This window comes from Chelmon rostratus, chromosome 11, assembly GCF_017976325.1.
Source record: "Chelmon rostratus isolate fCheRos1 chromosome 11, fCheRos1.pri, whole genome shotgun sequence".
Taxonomy (NCBI): domain Eukaryota; kingdom Metazoa; phylum Chordata; class Actinopteri; order Chaetodontiformes; family Chaetodontidae; genus Chelmon; species Chelmon rostratus.
This window is the reverse complement of record NC_055668.1, coordinates 11,750,991-11,777,700: the sequence shown is the minus strand read 5'-3', so window position 1 is coordinate 11,777,700 and position 26,710 is coordinate 11,750,991. Positions and strand designations below refer to the sequence as shown.

The 26,710-nt window shown below is 41.5% G+C and overlaps 3 protein-coding genes across 5 annotated transcripts in view; 2 read left to right on the top strand and 1 right to left on the bottom strand.

Moving 5' to 3' along the window:
• khdrbs2 (KH domain containing, RNA binding, signal transduction associated 2) overlaps window positions 1–2,799 on the bottom strand; it is a 56,881-nt gene extending 54,082 nt beyond the window's left edge. The window contains exon 1 of the mRNA XM_041948013.1: window positions 2,709–2,799. Coding sequence (XP_041803947.1) covers window positions 2,709–2,799 — 91 coding nt within the window. The remainder of the gene's footprint in view (window positions 1–2,708) is intronic.
• A 4,514-nt stretch (window positions 2,800–7,313) lies between these two features.
• si:dkey-103j14.5 (isoaspartyl peptidase/L-asparaginase) lies at window positions 7,314–13,130 on the top strand. Its single transcript, XM_041947771.1, has 7 exons — window positions 7,314–7,410; window positions 8,184–8,380; window positions 9,732–9,874; window positions 10,051–10,214; window positions 10,598–10,716; window positions 11,010–11,120; window positions 11,572–13,130. The coding sequence occupies exons 2-7, from the start codon at window positions 8,194–8,196 to the stop codon at window positions 11,778–11,780; spliced, it is 933 nt and encodes a 310-aa protein (XP_041803705.1). The 5' UTR covers window positions 7,314–7,410; window positions 8,184–8,193; the 3' UTR covers window positions 11,781–13,130.
• A 295-nt stretch (window positions 13,131–13,425) lies between these two features.
• phf3 (PHD finger protein 3) lies at window positions 13,426–26,676 on the top strand. Of its 3 annotated transcripts, none has more exons than XM_041947908.1 (16): window positions 13,426–13,535; window positions 14,749–14,999; window positions 15,551–15,661; window positions 15,762–17,100; window positions 17,469–17,745; window positions 19,510–19,561; window positions 20,555–20,675; window positions 20,782–20,938; window positions 21,050–21,166; window positions 21,388–21,510; window positions 21,603–21,747; window positions 22,450–22,633; window positions 22,723–22,870; window positions 22,988–23,077; window positions 23,271–23,466; window positions 23,574–26,676. In XM_041947908.1, exons 2-16 carry the CDS (start codon window positions 14,765–14,767, stop codon window positions 25,310–25,312), a joined length of 5,034 nt encoding a protein of 1,677 aa, XP_041803842.1. In that variant the 5' UTR covers window positions 13,426–13,535; window positions 14,749–14,764; the 3' UTR covers window positions 25,313–26,676. The 3 variants fall into 3 exon arrangements, with proteins under 3 accessions (XP_041803842.1, XP_041803841.1, XP_041803843.1); XM_041947907.1 differs by having other exon boundaries at window positions 15,759–17,100; XM_041947909.1 differs by lacking the exon at window positions 14,749–14,999 and having other exon boundaries at window positions 13,520–13,535; window positions 23,574–26,675.
• Window positions 26,677–26,710: the final 34 nt, after the last annotated feature.

The following is a 26,710-nucleotide window of genomic DNA, read 5'->3' as shown; positions in this document are numbered from 1 at the left end:
TATCAAAGAAAGCGAGAAGCTAATGCTGCGCTGTAAAAGAGAATTATCCCCACCCACCCCCTGCAAGAGCTTTGTCTCAAACAGCTTAAATCTGCTCAAAGACAAATGACTTTAGAGGCAACATCATTTAAACACATAAGTAATTCAGTTCGTACAATACCGAGCCGCTAACTGAGACCGTGGTAAATCCATGTTCTGCTGTTTATTGTGCATGATGGGAATAATGCAGGATTACATGCTTTTTTCTATTGAGTGATAAATTGCTGTGAATCTATAAATCTATAAACGCAGTTTATCCCGCTGTCCACTGATATGCATGATTCTGATGATTCTGCATTATCCACGAGCATCGACTGGCAAAAAAAAAAAAAACAGATAACAACTGTGTGAAAGTGTTGGAAATTATGAAGATTATTTCACAGGCTTCCCACGGCTGACTGTCTTTAACATCTCCGCGGAAGATGCTGCGAGACTGTCTGCACTGACAGTTTATTACACTGATTGTCCACTGTTGTTATGATGCATCTGTGATGACCTTGCAAACTGGATTCTTTGCAGGGAATTACATGCTATTCCACCCACCTGCAATGTATTGTGTTTTTGTATACTATTATACTGTACTGTAGGCTGCACTGTATTGTATATTAAGGGGAACTCCAATTGAGGTGCAAGTGTATCTGTTATTAATTTGCAAAAACTGCTTTAACTAAATGACCTAAACATAAAAATCCTCTTGAAGTGAATAAATACATAACACCATGTTCGAGTGCTAATTGCTGTTCATTGGGGCGGACATGATGAAGACAAGATTTTCTGTGAGTATCCTGGCTATGTGAGTCAGCCCTGAGTAAATTTGGCAAAGTGCGCTGGGTGACAGATGATCCCATCTGCATCACAGTTAGCGACAAGAGCGGGACTGTCAGGGTGTCTCATCAACACATTTCAACAGGAGAGCTCAAGGGGCAGAGGCACCAGAGCACAAACACCCTTTCCAATCCAAGCATCTCAATCCAGCACACAGCCTGACTTTACCTATTTTAACAAACATGTCAGAGGAGGTTAGAGGACGAACGTTCACGCGAGACTGTGACGTTTTGCGTAGGCACAAAGTAAGACATAATGAACAACTTATATCAGCGGGGTCGGATGTTGCCTTTAAAGTGGACAATCACGTGATAATAATCAGAATTATCACTAACAAGGTTTACGGGAATATATACTTCTATACAAGAATAATATTGACTAATAATGACTATTTAATTTGATTTGATTCAATTAATACAGATTACAGTGATTGTTGGCATTAAATATCACTTAACTGAGACTATGTTGAAGCTTTACAGTCAATTTATGGAAGCATTCATGTTTAATTCACTCATTTTATACCTAATATACACTACTTATACCTGTAAGCAGTGTCCTGTAAGCTCATGTGGGCTCAGCACCTCTGGGTCCATGAAACTAAAATGAAAGCACATTCATTCATCCATTCACCCCAATCGCACATCACTATTGGTGCTATTCTCAGGATTACACCTCCACCTGCCAGGTGCGGCTCAGTCTGGGGCATGAGAGAGAGCACACTGTCTGGATTTTCACACGTGAATGTGAATGTTCCATCTGTGGACCGACTGAGCCGAGCTCAGGTCTTGTGTTTGCCTTGCCGTGATAAGTTTCCTATCAAAAGTGACACATTCTCAGCATGTGAATGAGACCAAGGCTACCTGCAGTATGAAGAAGTGCTTTATGTGCTGCAGACTGAGCCTGATTATACTGCCCTGTAAGACATACTGTAACATTAAGTCAGAGGAGAGACAGGAGAACATCTGTCTCAGTAGCATTAAGTCCCTCCTGTGACCTTGATGACAGTTATCAGTTATTGTAAGTAGTGATAGTTGAAGGTGATATTCCCCTACTAATTTACATCCAGGTAGATCGTGAATTAAACTGTTTTCTTTGCCATATTATAATATAAGGGTCCTGTTAAAGTTAACACTGGTATTTACACTTTACCCTGTAATGATATAATAAAATATCAGACATGTTATATTATTTGTTCAGTGTGCTTCATGTTAAATCACGATAACTCAAGATGGATTCAAGTTTGCAGCAAAAAAAAAGTCCTCCCTGAGAACATTAGACAACACATTAAAACAGTTAACTTATTTAATATGAAATGATAGTGTTTGCAAAAAGATCCTGGTCGTTCTCTATGCGGGGCGGACAGCAGCTTTAGTGCACTAACATTAACAGCAGCTTACATCCAGTCAATCATATAATTAAGGCAATTAGCCCCTTTACTTATTCCGTTCTGGAGAACTGCTCTGTGCACATTTTCCGTTCATTTTCCGGGTGTTGTGCGCCCGTTTCTTGACCTTGGAGGGCAGTGGGTTAGAATATGAGGTGACGACCCTGACTTCACACTCACTTTACTTTCTGTGCTCGCTGTGTTTCTTCACTGGTTGGTGGGAAACGCCGGAAAAGTTCTGCACTGGAGCCAAAGAGCAGGTTCCTCCATCAAACACAGTCACTGCCAGCAAGCGAGCCTCAAGAGCCGAGGGCAGTGTTGAAACAAGCTCACACGAGGTCACTGCGCTTCCCCTGAACGCGATGCAACGGTGCGTTCACATGCAGGGAGCGTGCTGGATGGAACTGATAGACAAGTGCGCAAAGCTCGGTGGATTAGACTTCAAAAATGATCGACTTACCTTCTGCGAGCAGACGCACCGCATGGACGAAAGAGGGGTCCAAGCTGTTTTTCTCGGCCACCAGTTCAGGTAAGTGCTTTTCTGGATGCATCCTTGTCACAGCGCAGCTCTTCGCCGGCCGTGCAGGTAAGACGACAGGAGGGCTGAGCGTCGGAATGTAAGCCTTCCCGCTCCCGCCTGCTCCCAGCTTCAGTCTGCCAGTTCAAAAGCACGGCAACCAAAAATCCCAAAAAAAATACAAACAAAAAAAAGAAAATAGCTAAAACAAAAAAAAAAAAAAAAAAAAACCCAACTCGTCGTCCCAGGTCTCCGAGATGCTCGACTGGAGGCTGAGTTCAGAGGTGTGAGCCCATCGCTGCCTCTCCTCGGCGCTCCGCCAGACTCTGAGGCTGGCTGGGTCTGCAGACCGCGCTGCTCCCCGCCCCTCAGCAACAGTATTGGCCATATTCTGGGACTGATGCTGCTGGAAAACAAAGACGCTCCCCGCTGAGCGCATACTAATTGGCCGATGTGGTCGGAGGGAATGGATTAAAACAAAAAAAAAAAAAAAAAAAAAAAAGTTAAGGTTGAGCTCGGTCAGGGCTGCAATAATCCCACTCCAAAAAACTGTAGATTCAGTTGGGTTATTGGAAGTTTTGTGCAGCTTCAGTCCTTTATGAAAAGGAAGGGAGAAATTCTGAAATACATTTGAGCAAACAGCGCAGTAACACTATGAATGTTGTGTGGCTGCAACTCTATAAGTCCCTGTAAGAGCATCTTAAAAGGACACACTTCACTTTCTGTTGTGGGATTTTGAAAGGCTATCAGTGCAGTTTGAATTATAACTGACTTTGATGTGATAAAGTTTAATTATAGCTAAATCAGCAAGGTCGTACTAGTGAGAGATAGCGCCTTATCTCCCAGAAAAACACTACTTATCCAATTAGTTTCTCCATCCAGCTGAGCCAAATAATCTACGGTGGCCTGTGAGTTTTCTATTAGCGTTTCCAAAATTCTCCAGAGCGGCTTGACAAGTGTGCAGTGAGACAGAGACACGGTCATGTCTCTGTCCACGGTGCTGAACAGGTGTCTCTGGACGTGTGGACATTACATTCAGAACATCTCTGAAGCTATTATTGTCGTGACATGTGTTCTAAATGAAAGTGTACCAGAGAACAAACAACATAAAGTACTTTGTGTCTTTAATTGGCCTTCTCACCAGTTATTTATACTGCATCTTGTCTCCAGATGGTTTATTCTTGCTGCTCTTGGTGTCTTGGAGGCCTTCGCAGAACATTTTTCACCCTCGCAGACCTCATCTACACCAACGTCTCGGTTAAACAAGCCAAAAAGAAATGTGACGGCTTTATTGTGGAGTAAATCACCGTTCAGCATCTTTCTGAAAAGCTCTGGATTTAATTGTGTTGCATCGTGCGGTGGATTTTACCATGGTTAACGTATGGGTGTTTGAATTTATCCCTCATTTGTTTCCTCGCTCTGCTACTTGGTGGATTTATAATCTCATCACAGTATAATTGAGTTTAGATCTCAATAAAATGTGGTCACACAAAAGCACTTTCTTTCAAATGCTGCATAGTTTTAGAGTAAAGGCTGCAGAGAACAACCTCACTGATGTTAAAGTCACCTCCTGTCCTATCGGGGCTCAAGGAGGTCAAGTCAACAGCTTGTAAAGTGAATTATCAGACCCGACATGAAATAAGTTTAAACGTCATGTGACTGCTTCATGACCTCCTGCAGTGATGTCAGCGGGTTCATCGATGGAAGCAGGGACGCTTGCGTCTCATATGCAATGCTCCTCTTGTCCCCACACTCTGATGGGACTTGAATCCTAAAGTCTTCTGCAGCGCAGCGCGTCGGCCACTTTACTTACTTACAAATGGGTTCCGAGCTGAAGAGGCTGAATGAATGACCAATTGTGGCTCTGCTTGACCTTTAGAGGTGATTCTGACCGTGCTGATCAGAATCGTAAAGACTGTGGGGGGACTACAGACACTGGTGTTAAGTGAATGAGAGTTTATTTTGGTGTTATTTATGTTTCTGTGCATCCGTTTGGTCAAATGATGTCTTGTTAAAATCAGAAATCTTGTCATTGTACAGTAAAATGTAATGTTTTAGAAGTGTTTTACTACACATTTAAGACTTAAATTGTTATGGATGTGCACAGAATCTTTCTTATTTTAGATCTAATAGCTACTGAAGGCACATTACTCAACATTTTGGATCTTTTTCTTTTATTTGACCTGTGTGGTGTCGTGTCATTAAAGATGAGTATTAAGTTGGAAATTACTGAAATCTAGTTCATTTGGGAGACTAACAGATTGTATATGTAGGTTTCAGAAGTGTGAATACTGTTTAATTTAACAACTGTTTTCTCAGTAGTTCTTTATAAATATTTAGAAAGCAATAATTAGTCGTATTTGATATTGTAGCTCTCGCTAACTGCCACTTCAGCCCATTTCCGAAATGCCAAGCAGGCCTAGAAGGGGCAAGTGTTTGATCATAACTTCACCTGAATGTCCTCACATTTTCTTTCTTTTCTTTTTTTTTTATGATTAATCTCCCTCCTCAATGAGACACAACTTTATTTTTCTGCTTGATAGCCTAAAACAAGTGACTATAGGCCCGTGTCGGCCAGTACTGTCTTTGCATTTCATGCTTGCTGAACCTTCACTGATTTAATTTCACTGAATGAAATGATTCACGAATGCTGATAATCCTGCTGCGGTTACAGAGGCTACTAATGGCGGCCTGATGACTGTGACTGTTAATGTGTTTTAATCTTCTAATCCTGTAGTATGGTTGTAGATTTGGACTGAAAGACATGAACACACACAATGTGCTCTTTCACTGTGCCGCTAAAGGAAAGGGAAAAAGAGATATGGGAGGAGGAGCTGGTTTGAACACTGATTTTTTTTAGCACAGAGAGAAGAAGACTTTTGTCAGACTGCTGCTTGTCACTTTGCACAAACATTGCTGAGACTGACTCTAGTTTAACTTCTGTATCAAAACTATTCCAAGTGTTTTGGGGTGGATTTGATGCATTCTTACAGCTCTCTAGTGGTCAAAAAGCTGCATTGCACATTTCATTGCTACAGAACTGTGACGCAGATCAGGCTTTCATGGGTTTGATCTTTTTTTTGAATGGTTTTATTTTGTTTTGATGTCTTTTTTTCCATTTTCAATGTCAGGATTGCCTCTAAAATTCCCTTTACAATTAAAATATCTGTAAAGAACTTTGATGTATGATTTATGCTACATGAGTCTGCTTTGCCCTGCATTCTGCTCAGTTCACATTATTTGATGTCACTGCTTCCCTTCTTCGTTAAGCAGGGAAGTGTGAGGCGTGAGGGTAATAATTAAGGGTCTGTTGCTGCCCGTCTGTGAATGGACTTCACCCCTTTTAGTATCTGCTGAGCTTTGTAACTTCATGTATCGCTGAGGGCACGTGTAATTACCATGTTTACTCTGTTAAACCTTTATTTATTACTCAGGTCAGGTTTTCTGCCTGACGCTTCTCCAGACACTCATCAATCATTAATGAGGTCAACATTGTTTTGATTTGAGACACAATCACCAAAAATCCATGTGAAATCTGGGCCCCCTTTTTGTGGAAGTTTACTCATTTATTTCCATATAACTTGAAAGTGGTTAGAACTATGTGGGAAATGCTAAAACCCTGTCTCTATGCCTATTGTGATTGCTTGGCCAGTTGTTTAATCCTGTTTTTGCACCCTGTTGACTCTGCCTCCATCAAGCCAAACAAGTGCTTTCAAAATAAAACGAGGCCATATTAAAAAAAAACATCTACTTTCTCTTATGTGTTTCACAATAAAATATAAATGCAAGGGAGCTGGCCTGTGAAATAGACTAAACATCCACCTAAAACCTTCCTGACAAAGCATTTTGTTTGCTTTTGTAGCATCCACTGTGGTCATACATGCCAGAAAATGGTAAAAAGAAAAAAAAAGAAAAAAAAGAGAAGAGAAGAAAGAAAAATCAAAAGACATTTTTTTGTGTTTATGTTTTGAAGCTTGTGTCTGTGGAAAGGCCATAGCTTTGTAGGTGGTCTGGTTAATGTTTGTTTGCCCTTTGTTTTATTATCCCTGCATGTCATCTGCAAATATGCACCGCATGAAAACAGAAAGTCAATTCCTCCGTAAACTGATCACTTATTTAAAGGTACACCGTGGGAGGTCAAAGGTAAAAGGTAAAAGGTGTCATGCAACAATAAACCCCTCAGTCATCATTTATGACCCACTAGAGGTGTGTGGGGTGTATTTATCTGCTTTCTGCCTGTGTTTTCTTATTTTCTTCTTGTTCTGCTGTGGTTGGAACGGTTCTGTGCTGCAACCTTTGGGCAATGTGTGTGAAGCCCCCAGCCAATAACAGCACAGGTGAGGGCGGGACTTTATAAAAACCGATTTCAGCATTGGTGTTGAGCCAGAGAGGAGACGTTGTGTTTACAAACTGTAACCGGCAACTGCTGCACATTACAGGCCTCATTTTGTTCAATTAATGAGAATGCAGCGTTCATTGATTTGGTCAACGCGGATTTTATTTTGAAAGCATTCACCGGAAGTCGTATCATCATATTAGACAAGTGCGGCCGATAGTCTGAAGGAAGTGGAGCGAGACACTTCAGAAATTTCAGCAAAGCGCGTGAGAGCTTTAATCCACGGGTGAAGTGTGAGGATCAGGAAAGGTAAAAAAAAACAAGTAAATCCAAACATTTCTTTATAATCACATAAACATCTGTAAGAGCAGAATGATCGAGAGCTGTTAGCTGTTGAATAAGCTGTCTGTCCGAGAAGCAGATTCACACGAGTCCTGCAGTCCAGGCTGCAGTCAGCTCAACACTTAACGAAGTCACGCATGAAATATAAACTTAAATGGCAGAAGACTCGGAGCACTTCGAGCTAAAATGATTTATTATCGTTTATTGGCAAATGCATATAGAAACCTGAATAAATATGTTACACAGAGTTACTAGCGCACTCCAGAGAAAGTAGCCCACGTATTAACAGTGTATTTAAGTGGAAAGGGGAGTAGTATTAGGCCCTAATAATGATCATTATGGGGTAATTATAATAATAAGGTGTTCGAAAATGATGACGGTGTGAATGTGCAAGAAACATAGTAATACAACAGGTAAAATGCTATGAAAAGTAAGTTAGATTCATGCATGCATGAAAAACGTGGCTGCACTGGAACAAATTTACCAATAAATGACTATCGGAGTCAGTCTCACCTGGGGTGACTTATTTAGAACTGGTACAATTTTGAATTAAATAATTTTTTTGGATTTCTTTTTTTTCTATATATTTTTTTACACAAAGTGTTTTTAGAAATGATTGTAGGTCTTGGGAAAATGTAACTAAACATCTAAGGCACAGACAAGAAATCGATATTAGTAAACCAGTGTTTCCTCTAACTTTTGTGAGACTCCATAAACTACTCTTGTCTTTTTTTCTGCAGGAGGTGAAAGATGTCAGCAGTCGTGGTCGTGCATGGTGGGGCGTGGGCCATACCGGACGAACTGGCCAAGGCCTCTGTGGATGGAGTAAAGGCTGCAGCATGTGAAGGGTTTTCAGTGCTGAAAAGAGGAGGAAGTGCACTGGATGCTACTGAGGCAGCTGTGAGATCCATGGAAGATAACAAGGTGTTTAATGCAGGTACATAGCACAGAATTATTCTTACCAACGTGTATTAAAGAGATTGTTTGGGTTTTTTGGAGTGAGGCTGTATGAGGTACTTATCCATAGCCAATGTATTACCTGTAGAAGCACTATACTGCTGTGGACGGGGAAAGCAGAAAAACACATTTCAGCCTAAAAAAAATGCCCACCTAAAAAAATAATCCATATAAGTTTAAGTGTAAGCTATATTTAAAGCATTTTCACAGCTGTACCTTGCTGTCATGCAGTCCTTTTCAACAGGAAACTGAAGCCATTATTTGCAAACCAGACTCCTTAGACAAAAACAGTAATTTTACCTCACAGAACGACGGAGTCGCTGCTTTACTGCTGCCTCGATCGCTCAGTTTCTTTGTGTTACTGTGTGACTTTGGTGTTAGCATGGATTCACCCAAGTCACACTATAACACAAACAAAGTAAGTGATTGATGCAGCAGCAGACTCCTGGTTCCAGCAACTCCTGTGTTCTGTGAGGTAAAATGATTGTTTGTGTTAAAGGAGTCCGGAGGCTTTAACGAGAGCATAGATGAAAATATTCTAAATATAACTTACACTTAAACTGTAATATAAAATACGTTTTGCTGCAGCCTGTGTCCACAGCAGTACCATTAAAACTACTTCATCCTGTCTGGACGTGAGCCGGTCACTGATGAGCCTTTATATTCATTCAGGTCTGTCAGTAGTGCATTGACTCCATCTGCTGGTGGTGGTGCAAACATTCATCTCGACTCCATCTACAATCAGAGTGATGGTAGTCAGTGGGGGTCAGGTTTCTCACTGATTGTGAGGCTCACCTTCATAATTTGGTACTGATCCCACATTTAGTGTGCACCAAAATCTAATCTAAATTTTAAATGATGTCTATAAACTAGTCTGTCCTGCATTATATTTTCTCCCTAAACATAATCCAAGCTTTCTCATTCAAATTGTGAGTTAAATGTTGTTTATGTGCCATCCTATGCCAGTGAAACAACATCTGTGTTATTGTATGTTACGCCTTAACAACAAGTGACTGCTTGTGCTCAAATTACTGTGTTCTTTTCCTTCTTTTGTACTGCTTTGTCACCACCCTGTGGACGGGTGCAGGTGGTGCAGGCAGCGTAAAGCCTCTGCACACAAAGTAGGAAGGAAATCGTATCTCCATCCTTTCACTCTCTTACCCTCTCTATGCTGTTGTTAGGATTTTATTTCAGCCTACTCCACACTTCACTTGCACTATCAGCTCTGAGAACACCAGCAATCTTTGTTCTGTTTTTTTTTTTTTTATTCTCAATGTTGTTGTCTGAATCATTATTTGAGCTAAGCCACTAATTGCGACATTTAATTGTAGGGCAGGGAGCTGCACTAAATGCTGATGGAGAAGTGGAGCTGGATGCCATTATCATGGATGGAAGGACACTTGCCAGTGGTGCAGTTTCTTCAGTGAAGAACATTGCCAATCCCGTGTCACTGGCGCGAGCAGTGATGGAGAAGGTGCTATCTTAACTACTTAGCTATTGTGTAGGAGACCACTGATGTTTAGAGAGGCAATCATATGGATCCTTTTTAGAAACGTTTCTAATAGCAAACAGCTTTTGTGTGCAATGAACAGAGTGGTATCAATGAAAATTGACTTTTTCTTTCATGTTTGCTGCCATGGAAACCATTAGACCGCCCACGTCATGTTGACAAGCAAAGGTGCAAACCAGTTTGCAGAGAGCATTGGTATGGCTACAGTTCCCACTGATACGCTGGTGACTGAGTATGAGAGGAAAGAATGGGAGAAGCACAAGAATTATGTTACTGGAGTCATGGAAGATTTCAACTCTCAGTGGTACGTATCTGTGCTGTATGACTTCATTTTCACCTGTTATTGTGTGAACTGAACTTTCCTCATAAATCTCTACACAGCATCTCTTCATCCTGAATAATCTGCCGTGACACTGTGCTAAATTTAAATAAAACTCTGGAGCCCACTTGGCAGAGAACCTGCTGCATGTACAGTATATTGTATGTTTTCACAAAAGTCAGTACAGCAGGTTAAATCTGACTTAAATCTGATGCTCCTTTGCAACACAGAAGCTTCTGACATTCAGTACAGAGCTCCAAGCACATAGTCGTGATAGAGAAAAGACATAGGGTCAAGTCAAAATGGCTTTGACAGAACTGCAGCTGATGAATGAACTCATGCGGGATGCACTTTTTGTCTCACTCTAGGACCCATGATACTGTCGGGGCGGTTGCTGTGGACTGTGCTGGAAATGTTGCATGTGCAACATCAACTGGAGGGATCAGAAATAAAATGGTTGGCAGAGTCGGAGACTCTCCAATCATTGGTGTGACTTCATTTGCTTTCTCAAACTGCATTTTTTACACTTTGAGCTGCGGCTAAAATTAAACTAAATGAAATCATCATCATCCAGTCTGATTTTATCACATCATAAATTACATTATCCGAAGCAAGAGTCATTTAATCATTTCAATTATACACTCAACATTGATTTTATTATTAATTTTTGTCAAGTTTAGCTCCTGATTGTATTTAGGGAGACCAGTGCGTGAAATTGAGCAGTTTATTTCAAACAAGGTGATTTAATATTGTTTTTTCACCTGCTTTCTTGTAATCAAGGCGCTGGAGGATACGCAGACAACTGCAGTGGTGCAGTGTCTTGTACCGGCCATGGAGAGTCTATTCTCAAAGTCACATTGGCCAGACTCACTCTTTCGCATGTTGAGCAAGGTAACGAGGTCACACTTCGAAACTATCTGCATGAAGACGAGCCACATGTGTCCGACTTTATCTGGTCCTAATATAATTTGAGGTCACTGCTTCTGTTTTTGGGATAACATTAAAACAGTGTGAATGTCTAATGAGCCTAGGATAGTTTAAAGTAATTATAAACTGTGATTGCTTTGTCAGTTTTTGTTTTTGTCTGTTAGTGGGGAATCACAGATGTTTCCAAACGTTGTCTTGCTACTTGTCTACTTTTATGTAAATGTAGCTGTTTTAGCATTTTGCTTTTCAATGGTTAGAAGGTCTTATTTATCTGAAAATGGCAGCAACAACAGTATATATGGATACACTCGTCTATTTGTTGTGTATTGTAATGGGGAATAACATGACCCCACATTGATTGCCTAAATGTGTGCATCTATTTCACGTGTTTCCATATTTCCTCTTCCCTCTGCAGGTAAATCAGTAGCAGATTCTTCACAGTTGTCTCTGCAGTACATGGCAGACCGTGTCCGCGGTGCAGGAGGCTCGATTGTAGTTTCCCCATCAGGACAATGGGCCGCCACATTTACCACAGAACGAATGGCTTGGGCCGCAGTGGATCATGATGTTCTGTGGTATGGATTGGACCCAAATGAAAGATTGAAAGAGCAGTTGTCAGAGTAACCACTTTAACACAGTTTGCAATCCTTATTGGTCATAGTATTGAGCCATAAAGTAGAAAACTGTATTTCAAGTGTGCTTTCTACTAATTCTGGATCGCTTGGTCTAATTTGGAAGACATTTACTACTGTTGTGTCTGTTCAAGTCAAAAAGGTTGTTCTTCTAACTAGTCAAAGCTACATACTTTACACTGAGACATTAAGTGTAACAGATGGAGAAGGTGGATATTAGAGTATATAAGTCTATAAAGCAGCTTATGCACATATTAGATGACTTTTTTTATCCAAATTCTGGATTTAATATTACACATCCAAATGTAGGATGACTTCTGATGATTTATTTGACTAAATTCTCTTTAACTTTGTGTCACTGCTGTGATATTAGTAGTATTAGTTCATGTGTGTCAAAGCAGAGCAGAGGACTGCAAGACTGGTGGCTCTGGAGGTCTTGTTCCTAAAGACTATATTAAAGGAACCAAATGTGGACAATGCAACCATACTGAATATGAGAGTCATTAAAGATGAATGTGTGTAAATGTGTTATTTCTCGAATGTGATGGTCTTAAACATTGTCTTTGATCAGTGGTTTTCAGTTCTGGCCCTCAGGATGAAGAAGTCCAGTAGTTTTCAGTTTTCTTTGCTTAAAACAGTTAACTAGTGGATAAAATAGATGTTTTAGTAATGATTTGTTTGATTGGTTGGCACGCAATAAACGCAGCTCTTAATGCTCCTCCTGGAAATGTCATTCGGTTTCATCAAAACTTGTTTGTTTTTTCAGTTCTCTCCAAGCACTTCGAGTGCAATGGGCTATTAGGAGGCTGTCAACATTACAACAGCCTCATTCATGTGCCTCCACTTCATTTGGCCAGCTGCATTGTTGGCCTTGCTTCATCCTACGAAACAATGGCCGCTGCACCAGAGACACTGGCTCTACACAAAGCTGATGCAGAATTACAATTAGGTAGTATGATCATGTCCTCCCACTGTAAGAGGAGATATAGGGGCAGCTCTGAATGGCTGGTTTACATGGTTTTATTTCACATTTAAAAACTGGAGCTGGACAAGAGTAGCCGTTTCCTCCTAGACCGAACAAATCTTTGTGTAACTTTTTTATTTTTTCATGTACTATGACTTTTGTGTCCATATTTTAACAAAAAATGTTACTCTTATGCTCTTATAAGAACATAATTTAGATACTGTAGTCAGGGCTGTGCATGGTGAAAACTTTCAAGCTGAAGTATAATTAATATATAACAATTAATTAATATATATAATTAATCCTAAAGAAAAAAACACTGTATTGTTGCATAACTATTTCAGAAAAGCTATCATGTAGTTTACACTGTTAATGTCAATAGATGGACTTTTGACTGCTTTTTTGTCTTCTTTTTACAATAATAAAAACTCCCAGGTTGAAAATATCCCTTGTACTTAATGGCTCCTTTATCACTTTTTATATATGTAAATAAATTAACAATCTTTTCCTGACATGACTCAAACAACATCTGTCAGACAGTTAACCCCATGTGAACTCTTATTTACATGCATAACGATCGACTGCCACGTCTATAGATTTATGTTATGTTTGTAGTATCAGCTGCTATGCTACCTGTAAACAGAAGCCACGTGACAAGCAGAGCTGCTGTCAGGGGCTTTGCAGCAGCAGGACGAATGACGGCTGAGTTAGAGGAAGTTACTGGGAGCAGCTGTGCTAGTATGTAACCCTACACGCGTTGGATCCAGCGTTGCAGGGAGAGAGGTAAGAGTCTTACATATATGAAAATAAACATCTCTAAATATCCAAACTGCAATTGTTGGAACAGATGCATGTGGGCGTGATCGCCTAAGGTCCGTTAGCAGCACTCAGGCTACAAACAAACTTGGTAGCTAAGGCCTATGCTAAAGCGACCTAGCTAGCCTGCCGGACAGATTTAGCATCGAGCTGTCTATCTGTATAACTTAATATTTACACACTTTCTGCAACATTTTTTAGCTTTTCTGGGAAAGATAGAAATTATGCTCATAGAAACGGTGCTAGAGTTTTAAACGATGGGATTCCTTGGGTTAAAACTTCCTCCATAAGTTACCGTTAGCTTGCTAACATACGTGATCGAGCTTTGCAGCAGATTGTTGTTAGCAATCCTATACCGTTAGCATGCTAACTAGCGAACACCTGATTGGAAGAACCTGGGCATAGAGAGGCGGCTTCTCATATAAAAAATAAGTTGTGTTACATGATATTAAACCAGCCCATTTGAAGAACAGTCTGCTAATAGCTCTTAGTAGCGTTTTTTGTGTATACACTTCATTTCCGGCCTGCTCCAGGTTGTGTTGCTATCGTTGTAACTTACTTGATTTAAAACGGTATATTGCAGGTCATTTAACATTAGCTTCGCTCTTAAAAGGTTCTCTAAGGTGGCCATAGGAATAGTTTTCTCGCACTTACATACACATACTTCAAGCTCATTGACAGTGCACAATTTGTCGGCTATTTGGAGGGGAACGACCCACGGAAATGGCTAAAAACTAAGATGCTAGCGAACCATGCAACATTTACAGCTGATGGGGGCATCACAGAAGCTACGTTTAAAGGTGCCACACTATGTTCAGCAACTTTTAACATGATCTGATGCACAGTGATGTCTCTAACGACAGTTATCAACTACAGATAATACTCAGGTACTTGCTGTGACTTTGTCAACACTGTTATCTTGCCAGTAGTTACATCAAGAAGTTTTCTCAAACTAGTTTGGACTTCGAAACGACAGAGTATCTGATCAGGTCCTCACTGGCTTACTTAGACTAGACTCTGATGGTCCCCTGAGTCCGGTTAGATACACCCTGTGCTGCCGGGATGATGGGCGTGAAGCATTATAGCTGTTTTGAATCATTATTAGCATTATTTTGCATGATCAAAATGGGTGATTTGACGCCTTCTTTCCCCACATTCTGTCTGTGTCGCTTTGCTACAGGAAGGCAGCAGCATTCATGGATATTGTGGACACTTTTAATCATTTAATACCCAGTGACCAGTTGGATGAGTCCCTGATAATAGGCCAGAATTTGGAATGTGAAGCTGGTAATGAGTTTGGGACAGGACACCGGCTGGAAGATTCACTGAAGAACATGCTCAGTGACAAAGATCCCATGTTTGGATGCGCAAGCTCTCAGTTCAATCTGCTGGACAATGAGGACGCCACTTTTCAGATTGCTGGCTCAACAGGTCTGTCAACAGACAAAATAAGACAGTCAAAATGTCTGTGTAGATTTGTACTGGTGCCAAACTTTGATTAAAAGCTAACACATGATACTCCCAAAACAAGCCCATTCACAGGTCATGGAAAACGTGGTAGAGGGCACTTTAAGTATACATTAACAGCTTGCTAACGTTATTTATCCATCAGTAGCGCCTTTTCTTCAAGATGGTTTTGCTCAGTTCTGAATTTTACTTCGGCTCTTTAGGAGGTTGATAAAACAAACTAAGGTATATGCAGGGAGATTCCTCAGTGTCTTTCAGACATTTTAATGTCACATTGCCACTCTCAGATGTCACATTCAAACTCAAAATCAGCACAGTTAACGGTTCCCTGGCGAATATGATTACATGAGTAAGTGTTGAAGAGATACAGCAGCTGAGGGAAATTCAGTGATGGTTCAGTGGTTTTTATTTCATGGTATTTTAATTGTAAATGTGCTAGTGTCAGCCAAATGGCTAATTTTCAATTGCTGTGACTGCCATCTATCTTTCACATTTATTGCATTTATTTCTTTTAGCTGTTGCAGGTCTCGCTCATGGTTCAGCATCCACAGGCCTCAGCAGTGAACTGACAGTTGCAGGTACCACACAAGCCAAGCGACCTGTTGGCAGGCGGAGGAAACGTCAGCGTAAGTTGATGTTCAATTAGGTTCCAATTTCCGCCATATGACACCTTCAAATTGGAGATGATGTGACACGTTTCTGTTGTGTTTCTTCTTGTTGAAGCAGAACATAGCAGTGGTCCACAACCTGTGAACACATCCACTAACACCATGCCCCGAGGACGACCAGGAAGGAAACCAGCAAACAGGCTACAGAAGTCATTTCTTATTGAGAAAGGAGTTAAAGGCGCCCAGCTGAAGAAAGAATTGTCTTTGGGAGGGCGTGTTAATGTTAATGATCTTGACGGTGGATTATGGCTGAATCCTATGGTTGTATTGAGACGACTGACAGTCACAATTGGAGGGTTCAAGATCGAGCTGCTTCCAGGACCCTCTTATACGCAAAATGTTGAAACAGGCCAGTCTGCATGCTTTGATGATGGTTTATCGTATGGAGGAGGCGTTGGGTTTGCTGTGTTGCCAGATAACTCTGTCAACGTGCAGATTCCTGTACCTGAGAGCGTGGCAGAGGCGGATGTAACAGAGCAGAGCTCTGCTAAAGATGCAGCCCTTGGGCTGGGCCCGTATGTGAATCCTAACGATGTGCAGACCTCCAACGGGACGTCAGTTGGGAGTGCCTGCACACAAGAGACAAAACTTGACAATCAGAATGTTTCTGAGAAGCAGAAGCCTTCAGTAAAGAAAGTCAGCAAAGAAAAAGAAGACATTAAACAGCCGCACAGCAATGACAATAACGGAACTACTGTTAGTAATAAGAGCGATGATAAGGAAAAACAACAGGTTGTGGCTAAAACATTGCTCAAGCCGAAACAAGCACTGACTCCTACTAAGAACAAGGACTTGGTTTCAGGTAAACCAAACAACACCATTAAGGGACAAAAAGTATCCCAAAACACGCCATCCACAATCATCCAAAGAGAAGACCTGCACAAAATCAAGCCTTTAAAGGAAAAGAAAGACGTTGCACCTTTGAAAAGGCCTGGAGAAAACACCCAAAGTGAGCATGCTACTAAAATGCAAAAGATACAGGGTTCAGGAGATAGTAAAGCAAAGCCAAAATTACCAAGTCCAACCAGCTCTGCAGTCAAAAAGGTCCCATCGTCTGGCGTCCGTGTCGATCAACAGGCACCAACTAAACATACTCTGCCTCACAATAGCTCCAAAGTTGAGACTGCTCAACTGGCGCACGGTCGTCCAGGCCACTCTTTGAAAATGCCCGACGAAGGAGGGCAGGAGAAGCCCAAAGTGAAAAAGCCAGAAAAGATCCTTCAAAGACAGAAAAGCAAAAATGCAAGGAGCGTCTCTGTGGATGAGCCGCAGCTGTTTATTCCAGATAACGCTCCTGTTGTGAAGAAGGAATCTGCCGAGGAGCTACCTGCTAACAGCGAAACTGCATGGGATGGAAACAACTGTTGCGGTCTCTGTAAAAAACACCACAATAACATGTAAGTGTTGCTCTTCAGCATTGTATACTATTAAAATTGCATCAAGGCAGATGGTTATTTTCTTGCTCAACCTTAGTGTATGTAGTAGCTTGTAGTTTTGTTAGAGAACTGTGAGTTGTTGATAGTTCTGCATTTAGTCAGCACAGCATGCAATAGTTAAGGGAAGATGAAAGCTAATGAACCAAATTATTTGCACAACCATAAAAAGAGTCGACCAGCTCACAGTCAAATGCTCTGTTGTCTGCTTAAAACGAACAGGCGTTTGAATAAACAAAAAAGGAATCTTAATGTTGTCGTGGCAGTGTGTATCGGGGGCTCAGAGCGCTCGTTTGCAGACACCCTCTTAATAAAAGCCGTACTTTGTTTAGGTTCATGGTAGGCTGCGGTCGCTGTGACGACTGGTTCCACGGCGACTGCGTTGGTCTCGACCTGACGAAAGTACGTGAAATGGAGGAGGAGGACCAGATGTACGTGTGCTTGAAGTGCTGTGAGGAGGAAAGCAGAAAAGTGGAGCCTGAGCCCCCGAGTGCTGCCAAACCAGAAGTTCAAGCAAAGACCGAGGCGCAGGATCATAAGCTGCCTCCCAAGCCCCGACCGGGACCCTCCCAGTCAGTCACACCAGGCGGTGTCAGACCAGTAAGAAAGGTAAGCAGTGTTACCATGAGTTCTTATACAAAGGCTGTTTATCATGCATTTTAAAACCGATAAATCTTTCATATACAAAATTTGTTCTTTCAGCTAATTCATCCTCTGATATTAATCATAGCCAGTGTTACCACTACACAAGGGTTTGTTGTCTTTTTGCTATTACTTTGCCTCTACAGAAGGCTTACACATGGGCGTGTGGTTAACATGGTGGTGTGTGGTTTCTTCCCCCCGTATAAAACTCACCCTGCATTCTTTTTAACCTTCTGAACCCCAAGTGTTTTCTGGGCGTTTTTTTTTTCCTGTCTGTTATCACTGCAGTGTGTAAGTGCTGCACCTCCATGGAAACAGCACAATCATGGATAGAAGTAGGGTGAACTTAAAAATATCTTTTGTGCAGTCTAACACAGTTGCAACCGGGGATGCACGTAACTTTTTTTTTAGTCAGGTGTCACATAGCGTGGTCTTAATAAATGTATCTTCCTCGCTGTCCTACACTTCAGCATGGTAGATGCACCTCGGGTCCCTGGTTGAGTCTCTATCCACAGGTCAGCAGCTGGCTTTGGGTTGATGCCTCTGTGTGGGGTCATCTGTGATGGGTGAATGTGAATCAGGGCTGAGGCAGACAAGATTTGGACTCATGTTTATTATGTTGCGATGTCATAATCCCCTCAGATGCTGCTCTGCTCAAAGGCAGTGGAAGAGACAGTTTAACTACTTTGTTAATGTTGATAGTTTGTACCGTGCTCCGGATGATATGCACCTCTGACATTCATTCATAAAGCAAACTCCTCTGCATAGGAAGACACAGGACGTGCATGTTTCTGCTTGTGAAAGGCGAGGAGAAGAACTTGCCTTTGTTCTTCATTCAGCTTGTTAAGAAAGTGGGCGACTGGGCTTTTCAGCTCGACTGTCTTGTTTGTTAGCAGCAGCTTGTGCCAGTAAATGTGGATGCCGACGACGTGTCTTGCACTACATTTCAGTGGGGTCATCATTAGCTTCAAGCCACAGCACATCTTTGAACCACTTGTCAGAGAAAAGTCTTTTCTTCTGCTCCGGTTTGATTATTTTTTGTAGGTAGTGAAGCTCCAAAGTAGCTGCTTAATGTCTGTTGTTTTTTGGACATCTCTCACAGTAGTTACTTTATTGGGTCGAGTGTGTTGACAAGAAAGGTGTGTTGATGACCTGAGATGCGCTCTTCTTCTTCTGTTGAGTTTTATGTTGGTTTGAAGCCTTACGTGTCGCATTACTGCCATCTGCTGGATTGTAACAGCTTCACAGTGCAACCCACAGTGATCCCATTGTTCATTCTGTAACCCAAGAGACCCAATTCAGTTGTTTGGTGGTAAAATGTAATGTTTTTATACAGGACATGGTTCATGCGAATGGTTTATTATTGGCAAAAAGATGATGATATATCACTATTTTAAGGTTAGATTTGGTTATTTTTTATGACTGAAGCATTTATAGCCCGATTCATTTAAGGACCGTCGGAAATTCAATAATCTGATGATAATTTCTGTTTTTACACTTTCTGGCTATGATCAATGGTGTAATGCTGGTGAATTTTACTTTTATATTGTTTTAAAGAAAACATACCTTTCAAAACCGCTGGTGGGTTGTGGAGTTCAGGGGGTTAACCTTTGTTCGGGGGTTATAATGTTTATTCTTTATCACATTTTCATTTTTGCTTATAAATCCTTTCATGATGACCAGCAATATTAATAACATGGTTTATGTGCTTTTCCACTTCTTTCCGAAAAGGAGCCTGACAGAAGGCAGTCCGCAGATGTCAGAGAGGCAGCTCATAAAACAGGTATTTGTTTTTCAGGGCTGTGTATGTAAAAATAAGTTTATTTTTGGCTTGTTTTTATTGCCACATGGGGCTCAAGGGCAGGCTGGGTTCACTGGATTCAGTTATAACAATACGAAAACGAGACCGAATGAAGACCATCACAACACATGAATACATCTTTTTTCACTTATTTTAACAGCTGTTTTTCATGTTATTTTAGTTAAATAATGTCATCAGACCTGTGAACGTCCAGTTAAGATAAGACTTTATTCAAGATAAAACTGCAGACTTTAAAAAAAGAGCTGTTAATTGTATATCTAGACAAATCTATGACCTACACTCATGACGATTTATGGAACCAAATATAATGCTGGAATGCTGCAACTGCCCGCATGCTGGTGACAGCTGAGGTCTGACTGCAATGTGGTGATACACGTGGGTGTTGCATGTTTCCGGCGTATAAATACCTTTGACAAGGGTGTATATTTAAAATGACATGGCCGGATTTTGTCACAACCGCCTCAGAACCCAAAATTGTCTCCCAGCTCACTGTCGATATTTCATATTTCGTAAGTCAACAAAGTGTACAGTTTGGAAACATTTTGTGAGCGGGGAGGAAGTTTTGTGATACTGTTGGGCAATATGAAAAAACAAACAACAAATAAAAAGGGAGTGTATCTGTTGTGTAAAGGTCTCCTAAAATAGCTCCAGTTTCCTTGTGTTGCCTCTGTTTGCCTCCATATTGGGAACCCAAACCAGCTTCAGACTAAATATAATGCTCAATTCCAGCATCATCTTGCTGCCTAATACAGTCTGTCTACATCCTGCTGTGATCTGTTTTGCTGAAGGTCGTCCACAACTAGATAACAGTCAAAATTACAAACATTTTTCCTATCAGCCGTCTGTATGTCACATTTTTGTCTCACAGCAGGAACTTTGAAACTATTTTTATAATCTGTGTGATCTCAGATTTGCCCCACCTGCTCCGAACATATTGTCACTCTGTCCTCGTAGGCGTTCAGCTGAAACAAGAGACAAAAATCAAGAGTCCATCTTCAGCTTCAAAGAAACCCGTGTCTGTGGAGGCAATCAGGCGAAGTGTCCGTGATTCTCTGAAAGAAATCCTCATACAGAGGTAAGTATGTCACGAGGAAAAAGTTATCTAAAGAATTGTGGAAGTTTTTTTTTTTAATCGAACACCTTAAAATTACCAGAGTTCATTAGATGTGTGTGGATTTTAGGTTGAACGAGTCTGATTTGAACATGTCAGTGGAGAGGGCCTCTGAAGTCGCCAAGAAGACAGAGAGAGAGCTTTTTCACTTGTATAAAGACACCGATAACAAGTACAAGAACAAATACAGAAGCTTAATGTTCAACCTCAAAGACACTAAAAATAATGTAAGTACCACGTTAAATCAGGCATAATCAAAGTGTAAAGTTTCCAGGTGTTGCATTTCAGTATTAATATAAATGTAGTTACATTTGCTTTATTTTAATTGTATTGTTTAGGTCCTGTTTCAGAGGGTTCTCAAAGGGGAAATTTCTCCTAGTAACCTAATTCGAATGAGCCCTGAGGAACTGGCCTCAAAAGAATTGGCTGCTTGGCGAAAAAGGGAGAACCGACATGTAAGTAATGCTAAAGTCTATGATATCGTTTCTTACTAATTTTAGAGCATAAAATTCACCCTGATAACTCAGTTATTCACACAGCAGTTCACAAAAATTCTGATATGACAGTTAGGCTCATGAAGAAGTATTGATAACATGTACTGTTACATCTTTATTTTTTTTTGGAATGCAAAACTTTCAGTAGCCCTCTAAAAAGCAATACACTTGTCATTTCACAGACTATTGAGATGATTGAAAAAGAGCAAAGAGAGGCAGAGAGACGCCCGATCACTAAGATCACACACAAAGGTGAAATTGAAATTGAGAGCCAAGAACCGGTGAAAGCCCCTGAGCCCGCAGAGGTAAGGGACACGTCAAATATCACTTTGTATGACTGTGTATTTAACAGTGAAAGAGTGTCAGCGTGAATTTCTTTTTTTCTCCCTCTTGCCAGCTTGAGCCTCCTCCCAAAGTGACCGAAGTCTCAGCAGAGCCTCCAAAAACCCCTGAGGACAAAGAAAAGAGTACAAAGACGGAGAAAGACACTACCAACCAACACAAGTCTCACCTATTTGACCTACACTGCAAAATCTGCACAGGTAAACCCTGACATGACAAGATCATCTCAGTCATTAACCCTCTGAACCCCAAGCAGCAGCATCATTAAGTAGGGAGAGCTAAAAAATGTATTTTGTGCAGTATAACAGTTTTAAAGCTATAAATATTTTCCAATTTAGTTTACCAAAAAAAATGGAATTTACATGTGCAACATTTTTCCAGTTGCCCACATGTGCTTCACATGCCATACATCTTGAGGTATGCACATTTTTACAACTTGCACAAACAGCCTCTGTTGTTTCTCCTCCTGACTGTCGGCTCCTCTTCTGCAGCTCAGTCAACTTTTTGCTGAGTTGTCGTCACGTGACTGTGGTTTCCCAGCTGTGCTGAGGAGTGCAGAATTTAATGTTTTTTTTCTTTACAGGATCTGGTTCATGCAAACAGTTTATTTTGTGAGACATGAGGCATGTAGAATAAAGGGATCTTGATGAAATATCACTATTTTTAGGTTAGATTTGTTTTTGTTTTTTTTGGTTATGATTCATTCATGGACCGTTGGAAATTTGAAAATCTGACAATTTCTGTTTTTGCAGTTTCTGGCTCTGATAAATCGTGTGATTTATTTATTTAAATAAAAGAAAAACGTTCAGAGGGTTAAACTCAGCCTTAATATCTACCTGTTTCTGCAACTAATGTGTCACTATCCTCAGTTACCAAGATGTTGTGTTACTTTTTTCAATAAGGTCGTATGGTGCCCCCTGTGGAAGAGGCACCAACCAAAGTGGTCAAAGTTGCAACCACAGTGGTTAGGAGGCAGTCCACCAAAGCAGAGGAGACGAAGAACACGCCACCTGCGATGGACGACGACCTGCACCTCACTGTTTTGGAGGAGAGTTTCCGAAACGCCCAGTCAGGCTACGAGGGAAGGTGAGCAGCTATTCCTGACACTCTGTGTGTCTCCTACCTGCGCAGCTCGCTTTTGCAAGCTTGCTTCATTGCTGTTGTATTCGCCACAGGTCGGATCATTCAGCTGGAAGAGATGAAGAGACTGCTTTCCTTTCCAACCTGAAGTCCCTGTGGCGCGGACTCATTAACATGTCAAATGTGGCGAAGTTTGTGACAAAAGCTTTCCCCGTCTCAGGCATTGTGGACAATTTGACTGAGGTAAAGTGGACACAACAGAACATATTTAGAGTTACAATATCTGCTGCTGCAAATTATTTTAGACAATAAGTCAGTGAGGTTTGATTGTTTGATTATCCTTCTGTCTTTTTTTTATAGGACCTTCCAGACAGCATTCAAGTTGGAGGAAGGATAAATCCACAGACAGTTTGGGACTACTTGGAGAAGATTCGGGCAACTGGAACAAAAGTGAGTTACAGTAAAACAGTAAAGTTCAGTCATTAAATACAATCACACACAATTACATGTGGTTCATTGTGATCAAGAGCAGCTTTGTAATGTCATGTTGTGCATTATAGAGCTGCTCCATTTAAAGTTGTGGTCAAACTTCTTGAACAAGGATGGTGGATTTTACTGACACTTGCTTTTTCTTTAATTAAAGGAGGTGTGCCTGATTCGCTTCGCCCCCGAGACTGAGGAAGATGAGATCTCCTATACTCTTCTCTATGCTTACTTCAGCAGTCGTAGGCGTTTTGGGGTGGTGTCCAATAACCGGAAACAAGTGAAGGACATGTATCTCATTCCGTTGGGCGCCACTGAAAAAGTTCCACATCAGCTTGTTCCCTTTGATGGGCCAGGTAAGCTGAACGCTAAACCTCTTTTCTCTTGGGTAATTGTTTTCTCTCACTGAATTTCACTAACATTTGTAATCTTTCAAACCTAATTAATGTTTTTAATTTGACAGGTTTAGAAAACAACCGTGCCAACCTTCTCCTTGGACTCATAATTCGCCAGAGGCCGAAAAGGGATTTTCTCCCCGTAGACATGAACGAAACTGCGAGGATTATTCCTGAAATCAAGCCCATCACCGTCTCCACAAAAGAAGCCAGGGCGACAGAGGTGGATGAGAAGTCTTTCCTCTCTTCCTTGACTACAGCACATAATAAAGAGAAGGACAAACCACTTAACACTCCTGAAACTGTTGATGAGCCAATTACAGAGTCTTTTGAAGAACCATCTGCATCAGAGGAGGCCAACAATCAGGAACCCCAAAAACCACTGCGCTTTCTTCCAGGTGTGTTAGTAGGCTGGGGTGGAGAATTACCACCTCTGCCAGATGTTGGAGGTAAACCCGCAGCAGATGACACCCCGAAGTCACTACCAGCCCCAAAAACAGAGGCATCAACTGGAAACACTAAAAGTCCAACAGCTGCTGCACCACGAGAGCGCTTTATCATCAAGAAGAAAGAAGCAAAACCTGTTAAGGCCGAACCGGAGATATTGAGCTCGACCGACGCAGCTGCTGCTAACAGCTCATCAGGAAAGGATGTTACAGCGGTGCACGGTGCATCAGTCTCTCTGAAAGATAAGCCTCCAGATGTATCGACTGAAGCATTCCTGGCGAGCTTGTCAGCAGCTCCGAGTGCGACTGAAACCAGCAGCGCTGCCTCTGCGAACAAAGGCGATGCTGGCCTTTTGTCTGAAACTGAAAAAGCAGCATCTGAAGGGAATCCTTTGTCGCAGTCAAAGTCCCAGGTTGCTTCAGCTCATACAAATAGCTCAAAACCTCCCTTAAGTGGAATATTGAAAAAATCTTCAGCCTACTCCAGTGTGAATGAAGAAAAAACAACGGTGCTACAAAGGGATAAAGCCAGCCACTCAGCTCCTTCCAGTCCTAAACCTGTTCCTGTGTTGAGCAGCACTAGAAATGATCCAGTTACACTATTTCACCAAGGATATTTACAGGTTTCTCATGCCAAGAACAAACCTGAGGAAGAAAACCAAACAACGGTTCAAACATTCCCGAGTGAAAAGGAAGATCCTGGCATGTCCCATGCTGGTGCTACAGTAACTCAGACAGGATATCCTCCTACAGGCCAAGGACCACAAGCGGCCTCTGAGCAACAACAGGACTCCGCAGTGGTACCTGCTCTCCCAGGATACAACAGCGCTGCACCTATCCCATCACAGCAGCAACAGCCTCAGGCACCTGGCAGCTACGACTACCCGACCGACCCACACGCCCAGGACCAGAACAGCACACCGTGGGTTCAGGACAGCACCGTTCACGCCCTCCCGGGACTTCAGTCGCAGTTCGCAGCGAGCTACTCTGAACCACCTGGCCGACCTCCGTCCCTGGCCAAAGACTACAAGCGCGCAGAGGAGCGGTACAGCGACCCCTGGGAGCGGCCGCGAAGCGCGGAGGACAGAGAACACCACGGGAGGCACAGCTACCACAGAGACTCCCATCACGGGAAAAAGAGCAGGTATCACGAGCGGGAGAAAAAGCATGACCGCAGCCACGAGGACAAGTACAGAGAGAGGAGCAGGCACCACGGACACTCAGACGACCGCTACGGTGAGAAGAGGAAAGAGAGGCAGCACAGCGACGACTACAGCAGCCGTCACAAAGACAGACACAGACACAGACGGGACTCTGATTACGAGAATGGACGCAGAAGTTCAAAAGACAGTTACTCATAGTCATGTTTAGTTTTTGAAAGCCCTGCTAGTGATAGACTGTTAGCTTTTTGGTCACTTGGCTGGTGCAAACCACTTCAGCTACACTGACTGATAGTGGAGTTGTTTGTTGTTTTATACAGCGTCCTGCAGCTTATATGCCATTTTCTTTTACAAGTTCCATTTTATATTATTGACAGTTCAGCCAAAATGAAGTGTAATTTCAGCGGGATTGTGAAGATTTTTCTACACTGGCATGCAAAAGCTTCAGTACCCCTGGTCAAAATTTCTGTTACTGTGAATAGCTAAACAAGTAAAAGATGACCTGATTTCTAGCCAGTATAAAGTTAAAGATGACACATTTCTTTAATATTTTAAGTAAAGGTACCTTTTTATTTCCATCTTTTACGGTTTCAGAATAACAAAAAATGAAATTGTCATCACCTGGTAAAAGTTATCTGAGATCTCACATCTCTTGGGGTGCCCAAACTTTTGCATGGAGCTTCTTTCCCTTTTCTCCCTCAAAAATGTCAAACAAAAACAAAATAATGCACTAACCTTGCTTAAAATGTTGAGCAGAATGTTTCATCTTTAACTTTATGACGTGGAAATTTGGTCATTTTTTACTTTCTAAGCTGTTCAGGGTAACAGAAATTTTGAACAAAGGTGCCCAAACTGATGCGTGCCACTGTTGATGCATCCTCTTCACACCAAGAGGAACTCAATTCTGGGACATTTTGAAGTTTTTAGCCTTTTATTGTATAGATCTTGTTCCTCCTGAGCTGCTGTACTGACCACAAGTGATCTGTGTTTTCAGTCTCCTGGTAACATACACAACAAGTGTGGACCATTTGGTAAAAAGTTTTAAGTTGGCATGAATGTAACACAGAAAACATTTAAGTGAGGGCAGCGATCTGAAGAGCAGCTTTGCTTTTTCCCAACGTAATTTCTTTTAAATTTTATAAACTTACTTTCTATTGAAAAAGTATGTAAATTTTGGCTTGTAATATACGGTAGAGTTTAGGTGTGCCTTTGCACTGTGTGTTTATGTACAGTTCGTAATAAAGCTAATCCTTTTTTATTATTGATTATAAAAATACTTCTAATATTTCTTTCTAATTGTATTAAAGGTCAAACCTGGATACCGAATTACATTGTGCTATTACTATAAAGCTGTTATCTACAAAAAGAGACACGTCTTCCACAGAACTTCAGTCAGATGGCGTGTTTGACTGACTCTCAGGGCAGGGTTGAAGAAACAAGCTGCAAATATAGTTTGTGAACTTTCCTTTAAAAATTGGAACCTGACTACTGCCAAGTGTCACTAACAACTTTGTTGTTGGGCGTTATAAAACACAACTAATACAAATTAAGAACATGTCACAAGGGGGATTTTCAGCCGTTGTAGGTGCCAGGAGTTGA